Genomic DNA, 17,824 nt, shown 5'->3' on the forward strand with positions numbered 1-17,824 from the left:
GTCGCTGAGGTGGGGAGGTGGTGGCATGTCACCGGTGGGAGGGGGTGACACATCCCTGGAGAGGGGTCCCTGGATGTAGCATCAGTACTGAGGTGTCCCCAGAGCTGGAGGTGACATGGCCACTGGTGTTGGTAGCAGCGTGTCCCAAAAGCTGCAAAGCACAATGGTGAGCTGTCCCCAGAGCTGGTGGCCAGGGCGGTGACACAACCTTAGAGCTGATGACCGTGGAGATGGCAGCCACTGTCCCCGAGGCTGGTGTGTGGTGACCCCAGAGCTGTGGCCACCATGAGGTGTCCCTCGAGGTGGTGACCTGGTCCCCAGGTGCCCAGACTGAGCTGTCCCTGGGGTTGGTGGCCACACGGAGGTCCCACCAGAGTTGGTGGCTATGGTGAGATGTCCCCAGAGCTGGTGTCCCCAGCACTGGAGCACTGTGCCACCCCTCTCCCTGGGAAACAGGACAAGGCACCTCTGAGGATGACCCGCAGCTGCACAGCCCCTCCTGCAGCCCCACAGGGACCAGGCCCCCACCTCTGTCCCCAGACACAGGGGAGTCCCCCCCAAACACAACCCCTCACTTTCATTCATTCCTGTTCTGGTTTTGGTTTTTTTTTTGTTCTCTTTTATTCTGTTTTTTTGGAAAGGGGCTGGGCTGGGGGAGTTTCATTCCTTTTCCACGCTGTGAGGCCATGGCCTGCCCAGCTTCTCCAGGAACCACAATGCAGGATGGGGGGAGTGGTGACTACAGGGAAAGGGGCAACTTTTTGTCCATTTTCTTCTCTTTTCTTTTTTTTTTTTTTTTTTTTTTCCCTTTTTTAATAAGGTACCAACTAGCTCTAGGGAGGCCTGGCCTGGCTGGGCAGCGAGGAAAATAAAAAAGCCCCAAAATTTGGGGGAAGGGGAGAAAAAAGTGGGGGCTAAGTGTATAAGAGGCATATTTACACAGTATTAACATGCTGACAAAAAAGGTTACAATATTGATATCGTACAACATTGAGAGGAGAAATAATGGGGGGGTAAAAAACAAGGGAGTAAAAATAATAGGGGGAGTAAAAAATAACAGAGGGGTTAAAAATTAATAAAAGGTAAATAAAACACCCTGGAAAAAAAAAAAACCAACAAAAACCCCAAAGAAACGCTGAGTTAAGGCTTAAAAAGTGTATAAAAAATAACACAGTTAATATCCAAAATGAACCAAAAAGTACAGAATATAGATGAGTTTGGGGGGAGTGCCCCCGGCTCTATACAGGGGGTATGTACAGGCAGGCACAAGGCAAAGCAGGGGGACCCCCGAACCCCCCAAAACTGGGGCTGAGGAATGGGGGGGCCGCCACCGGGGGGACGCAGCTCTGCCCGCGGCTTCGCCCTCGAAAGGGACCCCAAAAGAACACAAAAACCCCAAAAATGCTTAAAAATCAACCCCAAATGGAGGCGCTTGGGCCCAGAGTCTTTGTGGGGGGGGGTGGGTAGTGGGACTTTCCCCCTCCCCCAGCTGCTTTTTGCTCCATCCACGGTTCGTTTTTGGGGTGAATTTCTGGTCTTTAGCAGCACCAAGTTCTTGGCCAATAAATATATATATATATATTTGTATCCCAAAATGGGGGGCGGGGCCTGGCAGGGGGGACACCCCCAACCCCACTGCCCCCCCCAAAGAAACCAAACCGCAGAGATTCAAAGTGCTCTGAAACCGTCTTTGGATGTCACCAAACCTGCGGGAGCCGGGCAGGAGCACGGCCCGGGCGCGGCCCGCGGCGCTGGGGGTCTCGTCCTCCTCCTCCTCCTCCTCCTCCTCTTCTTCTTCCTCCTTCTCCTCTTCCTCCTCCTCCTGCTGGGGGGGTCCTGTCCCCTCCCCGCTTAGATGAGGGAGATCCGTACGGGAATGCCGGGTGACTCCGTCCGCTGCGGCGAGTGCTGGCTGACCAGGTGCTCCACCACCGTGTGTTTGGACATGTGCTTCATCAGATAGGTCTCCTGTGGGGGGCACAGGGGTGAGCGGGGGGCCGGGGGCTGCGGGCAGCTTCTGGGGCATCCCCCATGCTCACCGAGGTGTAGGCACGGCCGCACATGCTGCAGCAATAGGCCTTGGCGTGCTTGATGGCGTGTGCAGACAGGTGGATCTGCAGCGAGGCCGAGTCCGTGTACGCCCGGTAGCAGTTGGGGCACTTGTAGGGTTTATCCTTGTTGTGCTGGCGCTGGTGGGACTGAGGGGACAGAGGGAGTCAGGGGGGGACCGTGGTGACCCTGTGGCCCCCTGCCCCGGGTCCCCCCACACCGACCTGGAGGTTGGAGAGCTGGGTGAAGGCCTTCTCGCAGCCGGGGTGCGGGCACTTGTAGGGTCTGTCGCCGGTGTGGATTCTGGGGACACACGTTGGGTCACTGTCACCTCCCCTTCCACCACCAGGGACGGTGCCAATCCCACCCACGGGGTCACACCGGAGTGGGGGGTTACAGTGGGCACAGTGACATCTGTGCCCCAGGAGGTGACAAGGAAAAGCAGGGGACACATAGAGACGAGAGATGGGATTGGGAGGATGGAAGTGCTGGAAACTGGTGAGCGTGCAGGAGATGGACAGATGACCACAGTGGGGTGAAGTGAAGGTGGTGGGTGCATGGGGGCATGGTGGGGATGAAGAAAGTGGTGGGAAAAAGCACAGTGGAGATGGCTGAGCATGGTGGGGGCAATAAAGGTAATGAAGATGATGAGCACGGTGGCAATGGTGAATGTGGTCAGAAAGAAGGTAGTGGAGACAACGGAGGTACCGGAGACTATGAAGGTGGTGGAAATCTCAGGGATAATGAAAGCTGTGGAGTCAGATTGGCATGGTGGGGATGATGAAGATAGTGGAGATGATGAGCATGGAGGAGTCCATGGAAGTGCTGAAAATGATGAGCGTGGCAGGGATGACAAAGGCAATGGGGACAGCCAGTGTGGGGGGGAATCGATGAGCACAGTGGGAGCCGAGTGTGGCGGAGACTATGAGGAGATGATGACAGCAGGACCAACAAGCAGAGCAGGGCCATAAAGGATGTCAGGAGAGACTGGCGGGTGTGGGGTGCCCCTCTGGCTAGCAGGAACACGTGTCCCCAGCCCCTCGGCAGGGCGCTCACCGGGTGTGCTGCTGGAGGTGGGAGAGCTGGCGGAAGGACTTCTCACAGTAGGAGCAGTGGTAGGGTTTGACGCCCAGGTGGATGCGCAGGTGCTGGGCCAGGTAGGAGGCATTGGCGAAGGACTTGGAGCAGTGGGGGCACTTGTGGGGCTTGGCCTCTGTGTGCGACTTGGAGTGGATCTGCATCTCCGACTTGGTGAAGAACGTCAAGGGGCAGACCTTACACCTGGAGGGTGTGGGGGAGAACCCCGCAGGGACCGGGCTGGGGTGGGGGGGCTCCCCGCCATCACCCCCAGCCCCCACAGCGGGCGGGGGTGTGCCTACCTGTATGTCTTCCCCTCTTTGGCCGTCTCCCCTGAGGCCAGGATGGGGTAGGGCACCACCAGCACCGGCGGTCCCGAAGGGTTTTCCGCCTTGATCTTTTTCCGGCCCCGCTCAGCCTTGGGCGCTCCCAGCAAGCCGTGGCCCTGGATTGTCTTGATGGAGTCGAGGAGGGGGGGGCTGGTGATTCCTGAGATTAGGGTGGGCGAGGAGGCGATGAGGCGGCTCTGACTGGTGGAGGTGGGGGTCGAGGGGGTGGTGGTCCCTGTTCCCGGGCTGGACTCCGAGGTGCTGACGGCCGGTGCACGGGATGCCAGCCCCAGCCCTAGTGGCAATGTGACAGAGTATTAGTTTCAAGGGGACCCCACATCCCCCTCTGCCCCCCAAGATTGGCGGGACCAGCAGCCATACCTGTGACGGTGCTGGTGGCCGGCCGGGCGTGCAGGGCCACGTCAGGCTGGGGCACGGCCTGGGGGTGCAGCCCCGGCACCTGCTGCAGCTTTGGCAGGGACATGATGGACTGGCTGCTCTCAGCAGGCGAGGGGGGCACCAGAAGGGGCTGCTGCGAGGCCACCGAGGTGGGAGGCAGGTGCGGGGGGCGGATCTTCTCCGCCATCAACTGCTCCTTGATTTTGTTGATCAGGACCAGGTTGTCCAGCTGAGGGGGGAGAAGGCAGAGAGGTGGGTGAGGGCAGAAGAACTGGGATCCTTGGGACTTCCAGCCTCCCCCTCAGTGTTCTCCACATCCATTCATCCTCCCTCCTCCCAAAATCCAAGGGCAGGGGTCCTACCTGGCTGGGCATGGTGGGGGGGGGCGGCCAGAAGTAGGGGTTGTTGAAGCGAGGCTCCGCCATCCTGGGGAGAGAGGGGGGCGGTTATAGGACATCACTGGCTGCCACACTGTCACCCCACCCTTCCACCTTGAACCCCCCAAAACAAACCATCACCCCCCCAAGAAGCAAGACCCAGACTCTGAGCGAAGGCAGGGAGCTGGCAGGGGGGCAGGACTGGGGAACCCCCTGAGCATCTTCCCAGATGAAAATTCCTGTAGGATTATGGGGACACCAAGCACCTGCCTGCTCCAAGACCACAAAACACTGGTGAGTGCACTAGGACATTATTTGGAAAAGAAGAAAGCTGAAATTTGGGGAAAAACCCCAAGTCTCTCAAGCTCTAGAAGTATTTCTCCCATCCAGGAAGGGATTAGAGGTGGATGGGATGCTGCCATGGGAGAGGGCGAGCACAGTAGCACATTGAACTCAACACCAATCCCAGCTGAATCCCCCTAAAATACACCTCCAAAGCCAAGTGAAGTGCCTGTGACGCCCAGGAGCAGCTCAACAGGAACACCAGGAACCAGCACGGCTGGGAGATTTATGGAGACGCTTGAAGGTGTTGGGAAAATTCATTCTAAATCCATCTTTGGGTAATGGGAAACAGCTGGAAGGGGGCAGCAAGAGGATGATCCCAGCAGAGCAGCCCAGCATCACCAGGCACCACCACCCCGACAAATCCCATGAGGGATGGGACATGAGGGCAAGCATCTATAGGATCCTGATGAGATGTATGGGAGGGGGTCCCCCAGGAGCTCTGACTTCAAAATAAACCAGGCCACGGCAAGGATTCCAGGAGAAACTAGAGTGATGCCTCCAGAAAAGTGCATCCCCAAAAGCTTTGGGGGTGGCAGGATTTGGGGATGATGCTCTTCCTCCTCCTCCTCCCTGTTGCTGCCCCAGGTTTCAAACACACTCTGAGCTCCCCATAGGCAGGGGGGCAGCACGCAGAGAAAGGGAATCCTGGTCCCACCAGAATGTACCATCCCAGCAGCTACCGCAGCCTGAAGAAGCTGTGGGAGGGACCATGCCCGTTTTGGGAGGAAACCAAGGCAGGGAGGAAGGAACCACCTGCCCCTGGCGCTACGGAGCAGCCTGGCACAGGATGAGGTGTGTTCCAGGCTATCAAGGAATGGGAGCAATTTCTCATGGCAGCCCTCAATGCCACAGACTGTCCAGGACACCAACCCGGCATCGGCTTTGGGAATTCCCTTTCCCAGTCCTGAACCACTCCAGGTCACCTCCCGACTACTCAAGCACCGAATTTTAGGGTTTTGAAGTGATAGCAGGTCCAGATCCCAGAGGCACAGGCGGAGGCAAAGTCCCACTCCATGCCACAGAACAGGAATTCGCTGGGGATGTTACATGCACTCCCCATACACGGACGCAGCCGCTGCCAGCTATTTTGTGTAATTATATATGTACCCACAGGCCGCCCACAGCATGCATTTACCCACTGGCTACGTGTGTGTGTGTATATATATACACACATATATAAGATCTGTTGGGATGATGGGCACGGGATGAGGGATGCCGGTGCCAGCACGAGGGGCTGGACACCGGGAACCGGGGACAAAAGCAGAGCTGGCAGCAGGGAATCCCTTGTACAGAGGCAGGCAGGGAGCAGGAGCTCAGGCAGGAGGGCTCTGAGCCCCCTAGGCATGACCAAGCACCCCGGCACCAATCCCCCACCCCAGAGCAGCCGTGGGAAAACAGGAAACTGGAGCTATGATTAGAAAAGGGTTTTTTGGAGCTGATCCCCCGTCTCAGCAGGTGCCCCGTGACCTCTGTCCTTCCCATCCGTCCATCTGTCCATCCTTCTCCCTGTCCCGATAGCATGCCGGGCTCCAGCGGAGCCAGCAGCAGCACCCAGACAGATCAAAGCCACCAGCGTGGCCCCCGAACCACCACCAGCACACGGCACCAACCCCCACACCAGTCCCAGGATCCTTCCTGCAAAGCTGGAGGGGGCTGAAAAGGCACAAAGGGTATTTTGGGGAGAAAAGCATAAATATCACGTGTTTCCCCACCCCCACCTGAGGAGGGCTTACTAAAGAAATGAGAAATTATTTTGTAAAACCACCACGCTCAGAGCTGGATGAACAAGAGGGAAGAAATGGTCGGCATTGCCAAAATAATTATAAAAATCCCTGTTCCTGTCCCGATTTAATGTAACAAATTGTGCAGTGTTTCGTGGGGAGCGGCATCCCCTTCTCTGGGGCTGGGAAATGGAGTGGGAGGGGGAAGAAGGCAGATGGAAAAAAAAGGTATATATATTAAAACTCCCTTCTTCTCTATTCTCAGCTAACTATGAAAAATGGAAGCTGACATGCAGCAAAGGTGGAAAAAAAAAAGAAAATCCATTAAAATGGAAATTATGAAGGGTAGGGAATGCTGCGGCACGTCTCCCCCCGGCACTGCAGGGCACGGGGGGTGGTAGGGCTCTCTGTGCCCCCCCAGTTTTTGGCTGGGCAGGGGGTAACATCTCTTGGGTAACATCTCCAGTGGCGTGGGGTCCCGTGGTCCAAACCATGGTGGGAAGAGCCCCTGACATCCTCCACAGGCACAAGATTTGGCTGCTGAGGGGTTGTCGAAGGTTATCCCCAGAGACAAGGTGGGTGCCCAAAGCATGGTGGAGACCCAAGCAGCCCAGCCAGAGGAGAGGGATGTGGGAAGAGCAAGCAGGAAGATGCACAGAGCCCCAAAACCATGGGCTGAAACCCAAATTCCCCAGAACAGCACAGCACCCGGCACCACTGCTCAGCCAGGCCAAGGAGGGAAGCAGCAGCACCCTAAAGAGACCAAAAGCCTCCTGGCCTCCGCACCCACGGGCAGGGAAGAGCGGGAGAAGCCGGCAAGCCAGGGCTGGGGGTGGCGAGGGGAGAGCGGGGGCAGTGGCAGCGAGGGGCGGCAGTGCCGGGGCCGTCGGGGTCGGCGGTGGTTGGTACTCACAGGGTGGCCTCTGGAGCCAGGTGGGCGCAGCTGCCTGGGGAGACGTGTCGCTGAGGCTCCAGATTGATGGGAGGTAGATGATGGCACGGGTGGGCACGAGCTCACTAGAGCCTTCCAACTTCCTACCCAACTGCCGCTAAGTCAAGCTACAGTTCTCTAGGGAACGCCTCTACCTTGGCAGCCCTCTCTGTCTCGCCTTCGCTGAAATAAAAAGAAACAAGAGATTTCTTTTCACGCCACCGCCGAGAGAAAAGGGGCAGCTCCCAGGGACCGGCAAGCGACCACCAACCTGGTACAGCCTGAAAGTGGGGGGTCTGGGAGGTGAGGAGAGGGATTTGGGGTGATCAGAGAAGCACTTGGTAGCTAAATGTGTCCTCGACCAAGCAAGACACTGAGTTTGGTGTCCACAAGTGTCCCAGCAAGAGCATCAGGGCAGAGGTCCCACCCCCATGCCAAGCGGCGAGCGCAGGAAAGCCGGCGGCAGCCAGAGACGGCGCACTGGGGAGAACCGAGCCAGGGGCTGGATGCACCCTGCGCGCCCCCCACCCAAATCCCAGCGCGTCCTTCCCAACGCAGGCCAGACCAGGGATGGTCCCTGGGCCAGGGAACCCAGGGAACCTCAGTTCCCTCCCAAAACACAAAGCCATGGCCCCTGTCCCCTCTTAAGAGCAAGTTTCCCTGGGGTTCACCTGGGGCAGGAAGAGTTTTGGAGGGAAAGCAAGTGCCCATCCACAAAACTTGCATCCCAAGGCCACCAGGGTAGGAAGCAGCATCCTCAGGGAACACACATCCCTCCCTGCCCAGATGGGCCCCAGCCAGGAAGGATTCACCCCAAGGCGAAGAGGGCAGAAGGCAGGCATGGCTGCGAAGCAGGAACGCCGGGCGAGCCCCCTGTGGCTCGGGGAGGGGGTGGCCTGCACGCCGCAAGAATTCACCCAAGATGGAACCAATTAAACCCCCGGCTTCCGCCCCCCGAAGGGCCCTGGGCTGGGGCTTCTCCTTCTGCATTTCCAGCAAAACCAACCCAAAATGAGCCCCAGCCTGGACCGAGGGTCCCTGTGCAGGAAAAGGGGTGCACGGAGCAGGGTGAGGAGCCAAGCACCAGCGGCAAGTGGGAGGGGAGGCAAAGGCACACCAAAGACCCCCACACAGTGCCCAGCTCGGGGGTGGAGGAGCGGGAACCAGGGTGGCAACACTCCCAAAAGATGGGGGCCAAGGCGGTGTGACCCCAAATCCACAGTTTGGATCCAGTGACCCAGAGAGGGGACACGGGGACAGCCCGCACGGAGAGCCAGAGCCCATGGGGTAACACACCAGACACAGGGCACACACGCCCCACAAAACACAACACTCTCCAGCCTGAGGGGGTCCTGCCTCCCCCAGACCTCAAATACACCCAGCCCCCCAAAAAGAAACCAGCCAGGCACCCCGCAAGGCAAAGGCAGCACCGCAAACCAGCCTGGGGCAACTGCCCACCCCCAGCAGCAAGGCGGGGGGGTCACTCCTGGGTGACAGCACACAGGGAAACCGAGGCACAGGCAGGGGATCACCCTGAGGAGGGAGTGAGAGCACCGGATCCAACATGCACTTGTCCTGACATTGCGCCCAATGACCAAAAATCCACATTTTTAAGGGAAAAAGCAGAAGGTGGGGGGGGAGTTGAGGGTGAACGTTATTATTTTATGCATATAAAGGCACATTTCTTAAAAGGGAAATATCAAGGGGTCACACATACGCCAGAGAAGGGGTCCCCTCCCTGCAGAGGGGGTAGGCAAAAAGCCCCTCACACCCCCAAAACACCCAAAAAAAATACCATGCCCCCACTAACATAGAAATATATATATACACATATAATACCTAGATTCTGGTGTGCATATGTATATTATTTTCATAAGCACACATATAATTACATGCATGCACATCATCACACGAGATGCTATTTTAAGATGTAAATGTATAAAAGCAGGGGTGTTTTTTTTCTCTCCCTGTGATCCCCTCCATCCAGCCATCATGCCCACCTCTGCGAGTACTGGCGTTGCTTCCCCTTATCCGCGTCCATCTCCAGCTCTAGCTGAGACCGGGTGCTGCACGTGGGGCGTTTTTCTACGGGGGGACAAGGAGGAGGACAACTTCACACACCCCGAACCCCCCGCCAGCCCCCGGCGCGCGAGATCCCACAGCGGAGGAACAAAAGCGAAGCGGCTCCGACCTACCCGACCCGTGGGAACGTGGGGTTTTGCCTGAAAATAGAGAGAAAACAACAAAAAAAAAAAAAAAAAAAAGGAAAATAAAAACAAAACAACAAAAATAAAAAATAGTGGGTTTTTTTTTATAGCCCCGCTCATCCCCAAGCTGCTGGGAAAGCTGAGGGATCGGGAGCTGGCTGGAAAACTGGGGGGTGAAATCCATCCCCTCGCCCTGGACCCTCCGCCTCTCGGCAAATCACACGCCGTGAGGGACTTAAAAAACTTTTTTACCTCTCTGCTAAAATATCACTTTATAATCTCAAAGGCCTCGGGCTCGAAGCCGCTTTCACCTGCTCCATCCTCCCCAGGTTAAAAAACCCGGCTGCTATCCGAAGGACCGCAGGCTTGGGTGGGGGGGGAAATAACCCAACAAGGAGCATCCTCCAACCTTGAAGGGAGAAAAAGAAATCAAAATCATCAAATTCATCATTCCTGGGTTCAAATCCATCACTGTGGCCACGCCGGCTCTAAGCTCCCCCCCCCAGTCCCCCCGACGTGGCCAGGAGATTATGGATGTATAAATAGTATATGGCTAAATATATGTTGGAGAGGGACAGACAGACCTCTGGGACACAGCCACAGAAATTTGGGTCCCTCGCTAAAGCTGCCGCATTCCTGCCAAAAACGCCATGAAAAAAAATATCTCCCCCCCTCCATTAGACCTTCCAGCCAGCGAGACCACTTTACTAGACAAAACCAGTTAATGCAGAAAACAGCGAAGAAAAGGAGGAAAAGAGGAAGGAGAAAAGGAATTAAAATGGTGAAAATTATAATAATGGTGATTATGATGATGGTAATGATAATATTCAGCCCCTGAGCTGCTTCTGCCACCTCCTGTAAGCAAAAAAAGTCAGAAAAAAACCCAAGAATGCATTAAAAAAGCAAACCCCCCCGCAAAACATGCAACATCCACAAAAATAGGTACGTTCGGCTCCAATTAACTTTTCCATTAGACCATCCAGAGGGAAAGAAAAAGGGAAAATCCTGGTAAATGGGTATTTTCCTCGATGTGTCCCCCCCCCGCCCCGCTTTTCCCCCCTTTTTTTCTCTCTCTTTCCTTCTTCTTCCTGCTTGGAGGGGGGTTGTGGAATAATGATGATAATAATGAAAAAAAGAGGTGGAAAAAGGCGAAGTTTGGTTAAGTGAAGTTGAAATCCTCAACCTGGGAGGGGATTTGCGGGGGGGGGAGGTTTGCCAGACAAAAAGGCCGGGGGATGGGGGTGGAAGGGGGGGTTTGGGGAAGGGGGGGTGGCCCGGCTGGGTGCTCCCCCCACCCCCCCTCCATCCGCCGCCTCTCCCACATTCTCAGACGTTTTTATTAAAATTCGCAGACAAAAGGCAAACAAAAATGGCAGCCCCGGCTTATTTTTAAAACGCTAGGACGGGGACGCCATGTTCTGCAGGGCTGAGGGGAGGGGGAAGGGGGGTGAGGGGGGGGAAAAAAGGAGGGAAATTTTTAAAAAATTATTGATTTAGATGAAAAATTAATAAAAAGCAGCGCGGGGGGGGGGGGGGGAGGGAGGGGGAGAATATGTGATGGTCCCTCTTTTCCCGCTCGCCCTCGGGGTGAGGGGGGTTCCGAGGGGTTTTGAGGTGTTTTAGAGAAGGAACGGGGGGGGGTGGAAAGGGAGGGATGAGGGATATAAAAAAAAAAAATAAAGCGAGGGGGGGAAGGTAAAAAAAAAAAGACACTTCCTATACCGACAGCCATGGTGCCCCGCCGTCCCGCCGGCTCCGCCGCACGGAGGAAGATGGAGCCCCGCGCCGCCCCCCCGCCGCCGCCCCCGCCTCCGGCCCGCCCGGCCCCGCCGCCACCGCCCGCCCAGGGACGGGCTGGGCTGGGCTGGGCTGGGGCACCCCGGCCCGAAGGGCTCCCCGGGGCCCGCAGCGCCCCGAAACCGCCGCAGCCCCGGGAGCGTCCCCGGCGCCCGCAAACCCGCACAGCGCTCTCGGCTCCCCAGAGCCCCTCAGGCACCCAGGGCTCCTCGGCTCCCCGCAGCCACGGCAGGGCTCCCCAAAGCTCCGCAGCCCCTGATTCGCCCAGTGTCCGCAGCTCCCCAAACCTCAGCCCCAGCGAGGCTCCATCAGCCTCCAAAACCTCCTCAGCCCCAGCAAGGCTCCCTGGCTCCCTCAGCCCCGCAAACCTCCTCAGCCCCAGCGAGGCTCCCTGGCTCCCTCAGCCCCGCAAACCTCCTCAGCCCCACAAACCTCCTCAGCCCCAGCAAGGCTCCCCGGCTCCCTCAGCCCCACAAACCTCCTCAGCTTTGTCAGGGCTCCCTCAGCCCCCCAGACCTCCTCAGCCCTGTCAGGGCTCCCCGGCTCCCTCAGCCCCCCAAACCTCCTCAGCCCTGTCAGGGCTCCCCGGCTCCCTCAGCCCCCCAAACCTCCTCAGCCGGGCAGTCCCCTCGGACCTGGCAGGGCTCCCCAAAGCTCCACAGCCCCTGATTCCCTCAGTGTCCACAGCTCCCCAAACCTCAGCCCCAGCGAGGCTCCATCACCCTCCAAAACCTCCTCAGCCCCAGCAAGGCTCCCTCAGCCCCACAAAGATCCTCAGCCCCAGCAAGGCTCCATCAGCCCCCCAAACCTCCTCAGCCCCAGCGAGGCTCCCCGGCTCCCTCACCCTCCAAAACCTCCTCAGCCCCAGCCAGGCTCCCTCAGCCCCACAAACCTCCTCAGCCTTGTCAGGGCTCCCTCAGCCCCCCAAACCTCCTCAGCCCCAGCCAGGCTCCATCAGCCCCCCAAACCTCTTCAGCCTTGTCAGGGCTCCCTCAGCCCCCCAAACCTCCTCAGCTCCAGCGAGACTCCCCGGCTCCCTCACCCTCCAAAACCTCCTCAGCCCCAGCCAGGCTCCCTCAGCCCCACAAACCTCCTCAGCCTTGTCAGGGCTCCCTCAGCCCCCCAAACCTCCTCAGCCCCAGCCAGGCTCCCCAGCTCCCTCAGCCTCCAAAACTTCCTCGACCAGCCAGTCCCCTCAGCCCCAGCAGGGCTCCCCAAACCTCCTCAGCCCTGTCAGGGCTCCCTTAGGCTCCCATATCTCCTCAGTCCTCTGGTTCCCTCAGCTGCCTCAAGTCTCCTCACCCTGCAGATCCCCTCAGTTCTCAGCCCGCCCCACTCCCTCAAGCATCAGCAGCTCACCTAAATTTCTGCAACCCTCAAATCTCCTCAGCTCACTCAAATCTCAGCCCGCTTAGTTCACCTCAGTACCCCCAAAATCTCCACAGACACTCATTTTCCCTCAGCCCACCCAAAGTTCCTCAGTGCTCTGGATCTCCTCAGTTCTCCTCTGACCCTGACAAGTCTCAGATCCCTCAAATCTCAACCGCACGGTTTCCTCACTGCCTCCAAAATTTCTCAGTGTCCTCACCTCCCCAAATATCCTCAGAATCCCCCAAAATCTCCTCAAAGTCTCCAAATCTCCTCAGCCCCCCAGTTCCTCTTAGCCCACGCTAGGTCCCCCTAGACCCTCAGTTTCACTCAGATCCCCTAAATCTCAGACACCCCCTAGATCTCCTCAGACCCTGAGTTCCACTCAGATCCCCCCAAATCTCAGATCCTCCAGATTCCTTCAGTTCCTTCCATTCTCCTAATTCTCCCCCAGCCCCTCCAAATCTCCTCACCCCCCAGTCCCTCAGAACCTCCAGGGACTCCTCAATGTCCCCACCTCCCCAGATCTCCTCAGACCATCCCAAAATCTCCTCAGGCCACACAAATCTCCTCAGACTCCTCATAATCTGCTCAGACCCCCCAAAATCTCCTCAGCCCCCAGTTCTCCTCCTGTTCCCTAAAACTCTTCCACCTGATTCCCCTCAGCCCCTCCAAAAGCTCCTCATGTTCCCAATTCCTCTCAGCTCTCAGAAGCTGCCACCCGTCCATTTCCCCTGAGCCCACGCAAAACTCCTCAGAATTCCTGATTTCTCTTCAGCCTCCCTCAGTTCTCCTCGATCCCCCTGAACTCCCTTAGGCCCCCAAATCTCTTCAGCCCCTCCAGGTCCCAGCCCTTCCCAGTTCCCCTAATACCCCACCTCCCCAGTTCCTCTAGTCCCCCCAGTTCTCAGTGCCCCAGTTCCCCTCAGTTCCCTCCCTGGTGCCCCTCAGCTCCTCTCTCTGCCTCTGCCACCCTCAGTGAGGCTCCACAGCCCCCTCAGGGACACCCCCAAGTCCTCCCCGTACCTCCTCATCGTCCTGAGGATCCTTCCATTTCCCAGGGGGTCTCCAGCCCCTCTCAGGGTCCCCTCAGCTCCTCTGTGGGTCTCTTGCAGCCCCCCAAATCCACCCACAGGGGAAGGAAGAGCGGGGCAAATCCCACCTATTCCTCTTCTATGTCCAGGGGATTGACCTTGGAGCTTTTGAGTTGTTATTTTTAAAATTACTTTGAAAAAAAAAAAAAAATTAAGGCTCTTTTTCATGTTTTCCCAAAATGTTCTGTCACAGAGGAGGATGGAGAGGAGAGGGCTGTCCTGGAAGGAAATGGTGCCTCCGAGAGAGGTGGGAAACGGGAAAGGATTTGGGATGGGATGGGATGGGATCCCAAGAGGTCTCCACCACAGAGTGGACATCACTTTGCAGCTGCCCAGAGTGTCAGAAGCCTCTGGAACAGGTCCTGGCCACAGCAATGGAGCTGGGATAGAGAAACCATCCCCTGTGGGACCTCTGGGTCTGTCCCTGGCCCTCCCCGCATTCCCACTGCTCTGTCAGTCTCAAGCTGGGATCCCCCATCACCCAGCATTTCCCCATCCTGGAAGATCCCCAGATCCATTAATTATCCATGACTCAACTGAGAACTTGAGCCAGCAGCTCCAAAACTCCCTTTTAATCTGTTTTTTTGGATACTGACAACCAGAAGTTGCTGCCCAGCATTGGTGTCACCCCAAAATGGAACACTGGGAGAGCCTGGATCCCCCCCAGATCTTCCCTGATGTCCATGTTTGCCCTTGCTGGGTTAATTTCCATCAGGGCTTTCACTTCTGCTGTGGGATTTTTTTTCCCTGTGATTAAGAAACTGGTGGTTTTAAACCTCGGCACCAATTTAGGCATTTTCTGATTTTTTTGCAGGGGGAGTGGAATTATCCAATCCCAAATCTGCACTGGGAGGAGACAATGTGGGTCACTGCTGAGCTTGTGGGATGCACCAAGGATTGGTGAATATCTCCTGGGATTTTCCTTGTTGGGACTGGCTGGGATAAGTGACACTCCAGGCTTTTTTTCTGACCCTACTTTGGGTGAATTAATCTTGGGTGTGGGAAAGGGGCCCCTTTCCTGGGAAGGTGGTTGGTATGCAGGGAAAAAAAAAACAAAAAAACCCCAACAAAACCCATGCCCAGCTCCATCCCAGGCTGCAAAATGAAGGAAATTAGTGCTTGCCTGCTGAAAAAAAAATATGATTCCAAGGCTGGTTTTGCTCCCAGGATAGATCCAACCGCAATTAAAATGAACAGAAGGTGGGAGTGGAAGGAAATCATGCTGGAATCACCATCCCAGGGTTTCGGCAAAGCCACGGGGCCGTTAGACCTGCACAGAGCAGTGTATCCTTCCCAATCCACCAGCACCAGGAAAACAGATCCAACCAGGACCTCCAGCTGACTCAGCAAAGAAAATGAGATTTTTTATGGATGGCAAACTGGGATTTTCCAGTGAGAAATGTGGTTCCTGAGTGGTGATCCCCTAGAACTTTTCCAGTGTTCCCAAAGCCTGTGCCCCAGATCATGGCACACTGGAAAGGGAATTCTTTGGGAAACACCTTCATCCCACCCACCTACTTGTTTCCTTCCCCAAAAATCCCTTGTTTTCCATAAAAACATGCTTGAAAACACCTACCAGAGTGGGCTCCCCTGGGATGGGTGGGCACACTGGACATTGGAGAGGCCAGTATTCCCAGTGACAGCTATCCAGATGAGGGAAAAGGCTCATTCCAGGTTTCTTGGCATTAGCAACCCCAAAAAGTAGGATTTTCTCCCTGGATTGGCAGCCATGGAGAGTATAAACGGCACTGTCTGATGCTGGTGCAAAGCAAACATGGAGGTTTTGGGCTGGAAAAAAAATCCCCCGAGGTGCCAGAATTTCCCATCTCCCTGCAAAGGGGAGAGCCCTTGGGCTCTAATTAGGTAACGAGTTAATTAGGATTAATTAGTTACTGTTTGCAAAGCACTGCGGAGATGAGCCCTGTCGGTGTGGGGTAGCTTCCTGCTTCCTCTACGGCGCAGTGCGGGATCCTCCTTAGGAAGGGGGTCCATAAACAAAGTGGGGATTAAACCCAGTGGGGTGGTGCACTCGGGGAGCAGGCGGGATGCTCCCGGCATTCCAGTAAGGATGTGTTTCCATGCCAGGATGGAAACACACATGCCAAGAGGCCAGCAGGCACGTCCCAGCGTGCCCATCCCGCCAGCAGCGAGGGGGAACATTCCAGCACTGCGGCTCCTCGGGGCCTCCCTCCCTTCCCGCCAGCGTTCCCGGCACACGCAGCACGCGTGGGGAGGAGACAGGTTTTCCCTGCCCGCCGGCTTTGCCGGATCACCCAGGCTCCTCTTGCCACATTGTGGAATCCTCCAGCCTGCTGGAACCGCAGCAGGGAAGGGCTGTGTATCCCATAAAAAGATTGGGAATCAAGGCACGGTGGAGCTCCCCGGCTCACGCAGGGTTTACCGGGAGGTAACAAAGCCAATTTGCTAATTAACTGGGATTAATTTCCCTGTTTGCCCAAACCACCCTGTGGTTTCCCTTCGTTGCCCAATGATCCGCCAGGATAAGTGTTGGCAGTGCTGGCTGAGTGCCACGTGCTCCGGTGGGATGATTCTCTCCATTGCCCCAAATTCCTGGAAATTTCAGCCAAATGCTTAGGATACAATTAAATAACCCATTAACTATATGGGATGGGATCCCCTAGCCCTGAATCTGAATCTGGGGTGTAAAAAGGATTTTTATTCTTTCCATGGTTATTTGATATCATTCCAGCTGTTCCTCAGTCCCCAGAGGGTCCCAGAGGGGAGACATGACCTGAATTCCTAAAGCAGGAAAACAAGCAGGAAAAAAAACAAGACCATGTGAGTTTGTTATATTTTTTTAGCTGTTTCCAAGCTTTTGGGGCCTAGCAGGAAGAGGAATAGTTATTCCCTGGAAGGGGATGGGAGATAACGGGGAGATGGGGTGTACCTGTGTTTGGGGGGTGGAAAGGGGTGCCAGCAGTGGGAGTGGGGTGATCCAGCGGTGAAAGCCAAGAAGTTTGTTCCTGTTGGCTGCTGGCCAGATGGTCACGCCTCTTCCCAAATATGCAGCTCAACTTTCCCTCAGGAACTGTGTCCCCTTCCCCGCTGCCCCCTCCATCCTCCAGCCCCCCCTTACCCCAACCCTGGGGTTCTTCGTCTCTCTGGTCCTTCAAGGGGGGAGTGAAGGATCCCTGGGCATCCCAGGGTGAAGAAACCTCATTATGGGGCAGGCAGTGCTGCCACTGCTCCTGACTGGTCCCACCACGGCCAAGCATTGCAATGACGCAGTAGATGCCTGGCACCCGAAACACCTCTCTGTGATTTTTGGCTAAATCGGTACTTTTGGGAGGAAAGCAATAGGTTTGTCAGTGTCAGCTGTGGGGTCACCTGGCTCTGGTCACTGGTGGGTGCAGAAAACTGGGAGGAAGAGAGGGATACAGGGGTAGGAGTACAGGGGCAAGGATGGATAGACAGGATGGATAAACAAATAGAGAGACAGAGGGATTAAGGGATGGACAAGAGAAATGGATGGATAGGAGAGCAATGGATGGATGGAGGGCAGGAAGGATGAAGAGATGAGAGTCCAGGAGGGTGGACAAATGGATGGATGAAGGTTTTAAGGACTGGATGGGTGGACAGGGTAACTAAAGAGATGTGGAGGGATGGAAGGAGGGTTGGAGGGGGGGAGGAGTGGATAGAGGGAAGCACAATGAGAGGCACGGATGATTGGACAGAGGAATGGACAGAGAGATGGGTGCGTGGACAGATGCGTGGAGAGAGGGAAAGGACAGACAAATGGATGGATAGAAAGATTAAGGTCCGGAAGGGAAGAAGGTTGGACAGGGGACCGAGAGGTAGGTGGAAGGATGGATGGAAAGATTAGAGGACAGAGAGACAGAACTCCAGACGGACAAATGGATGGATCAAGGGAGATGGCTGGGTGGACGAGAAAGGGCTGGACAGAGGGACAGACAGGGACAGAAAAAGGGCCTAAGGTCAGGATGGGGAAGGGTCAGTGTCCGGCTGTCCGGACAGCCGGACGGGACACGGCTGGCGAGGCCGTGGCCCCTTTAAGCGCCCCCCCGCGGGCGGTGATGGTACGCGCCGCTGAGGCCGCGCCGCGCGGGGGACAATGGGGTGGGGGCGGGCCCACTGTGGGCGCGGGGGGG

General features: G+C 56.4%; 1 protein-coding gene across 2 annotated transcripts; it reads right to left on the minus strand.

Moving 5' to 3' along the window:
- Positions 1–915: 915 nt before the first annotated feature.
- Positions 916–9,659, minus strand: ZNF362 (zinc finger protein 362). Of its 2 annotated transcripts, none has more exons than XM_021537902.3 (9): positions 9,424–9,656; positions 9,229–9,313; positions 4,217–4,280; positions 3,837–4,083; positions 3,429–3,750; positions 3,106–3,330; positions 2,274–2,352; positions 2,040–2,198; positions 916–1,968 (listed from the first exon to the last, which is right to left on the minus strand). In XM_021537902.3, exons 1-9 carry the CDS (start codon positions 9,617–9,619, stop codon positions 1,852–1,854), a joined length of 1,494 nt encoding a protein of 497 aa, XP_021393577.2. In that variant the 5' UTR covers positions 9,620–9,656; the 3' UTR covers positions 916–1,851. The 2 variants fall into 2 exon arrangements, with proteins under 2 accessions (XP_021393577.2, XP_077644299.1); XM_077788173.1 differs by having other exon boundaries at positions 1,841–1,968; positions 3,106–3,296; positions 9,424–9,659.
- Positions 9,660–17,824: the final 8,165 nt, after the last annotated feature.

The sequence above is a fragment of the Lonchura striata genome, chromosome 24 (genome assembly GCF_046129695.1).
Source record: "Lonchura striata isolate bLonStr1 chromosome 24, bLonStr1.mat, whole genome shotgun sequence".
Taxonomy (NCBI): domain Eukaryota; kingdom Metazoa; phylum Chordata; class Aves; order Passeriformes; family Estrildidae; genus Lonchura; species Lonchura striata.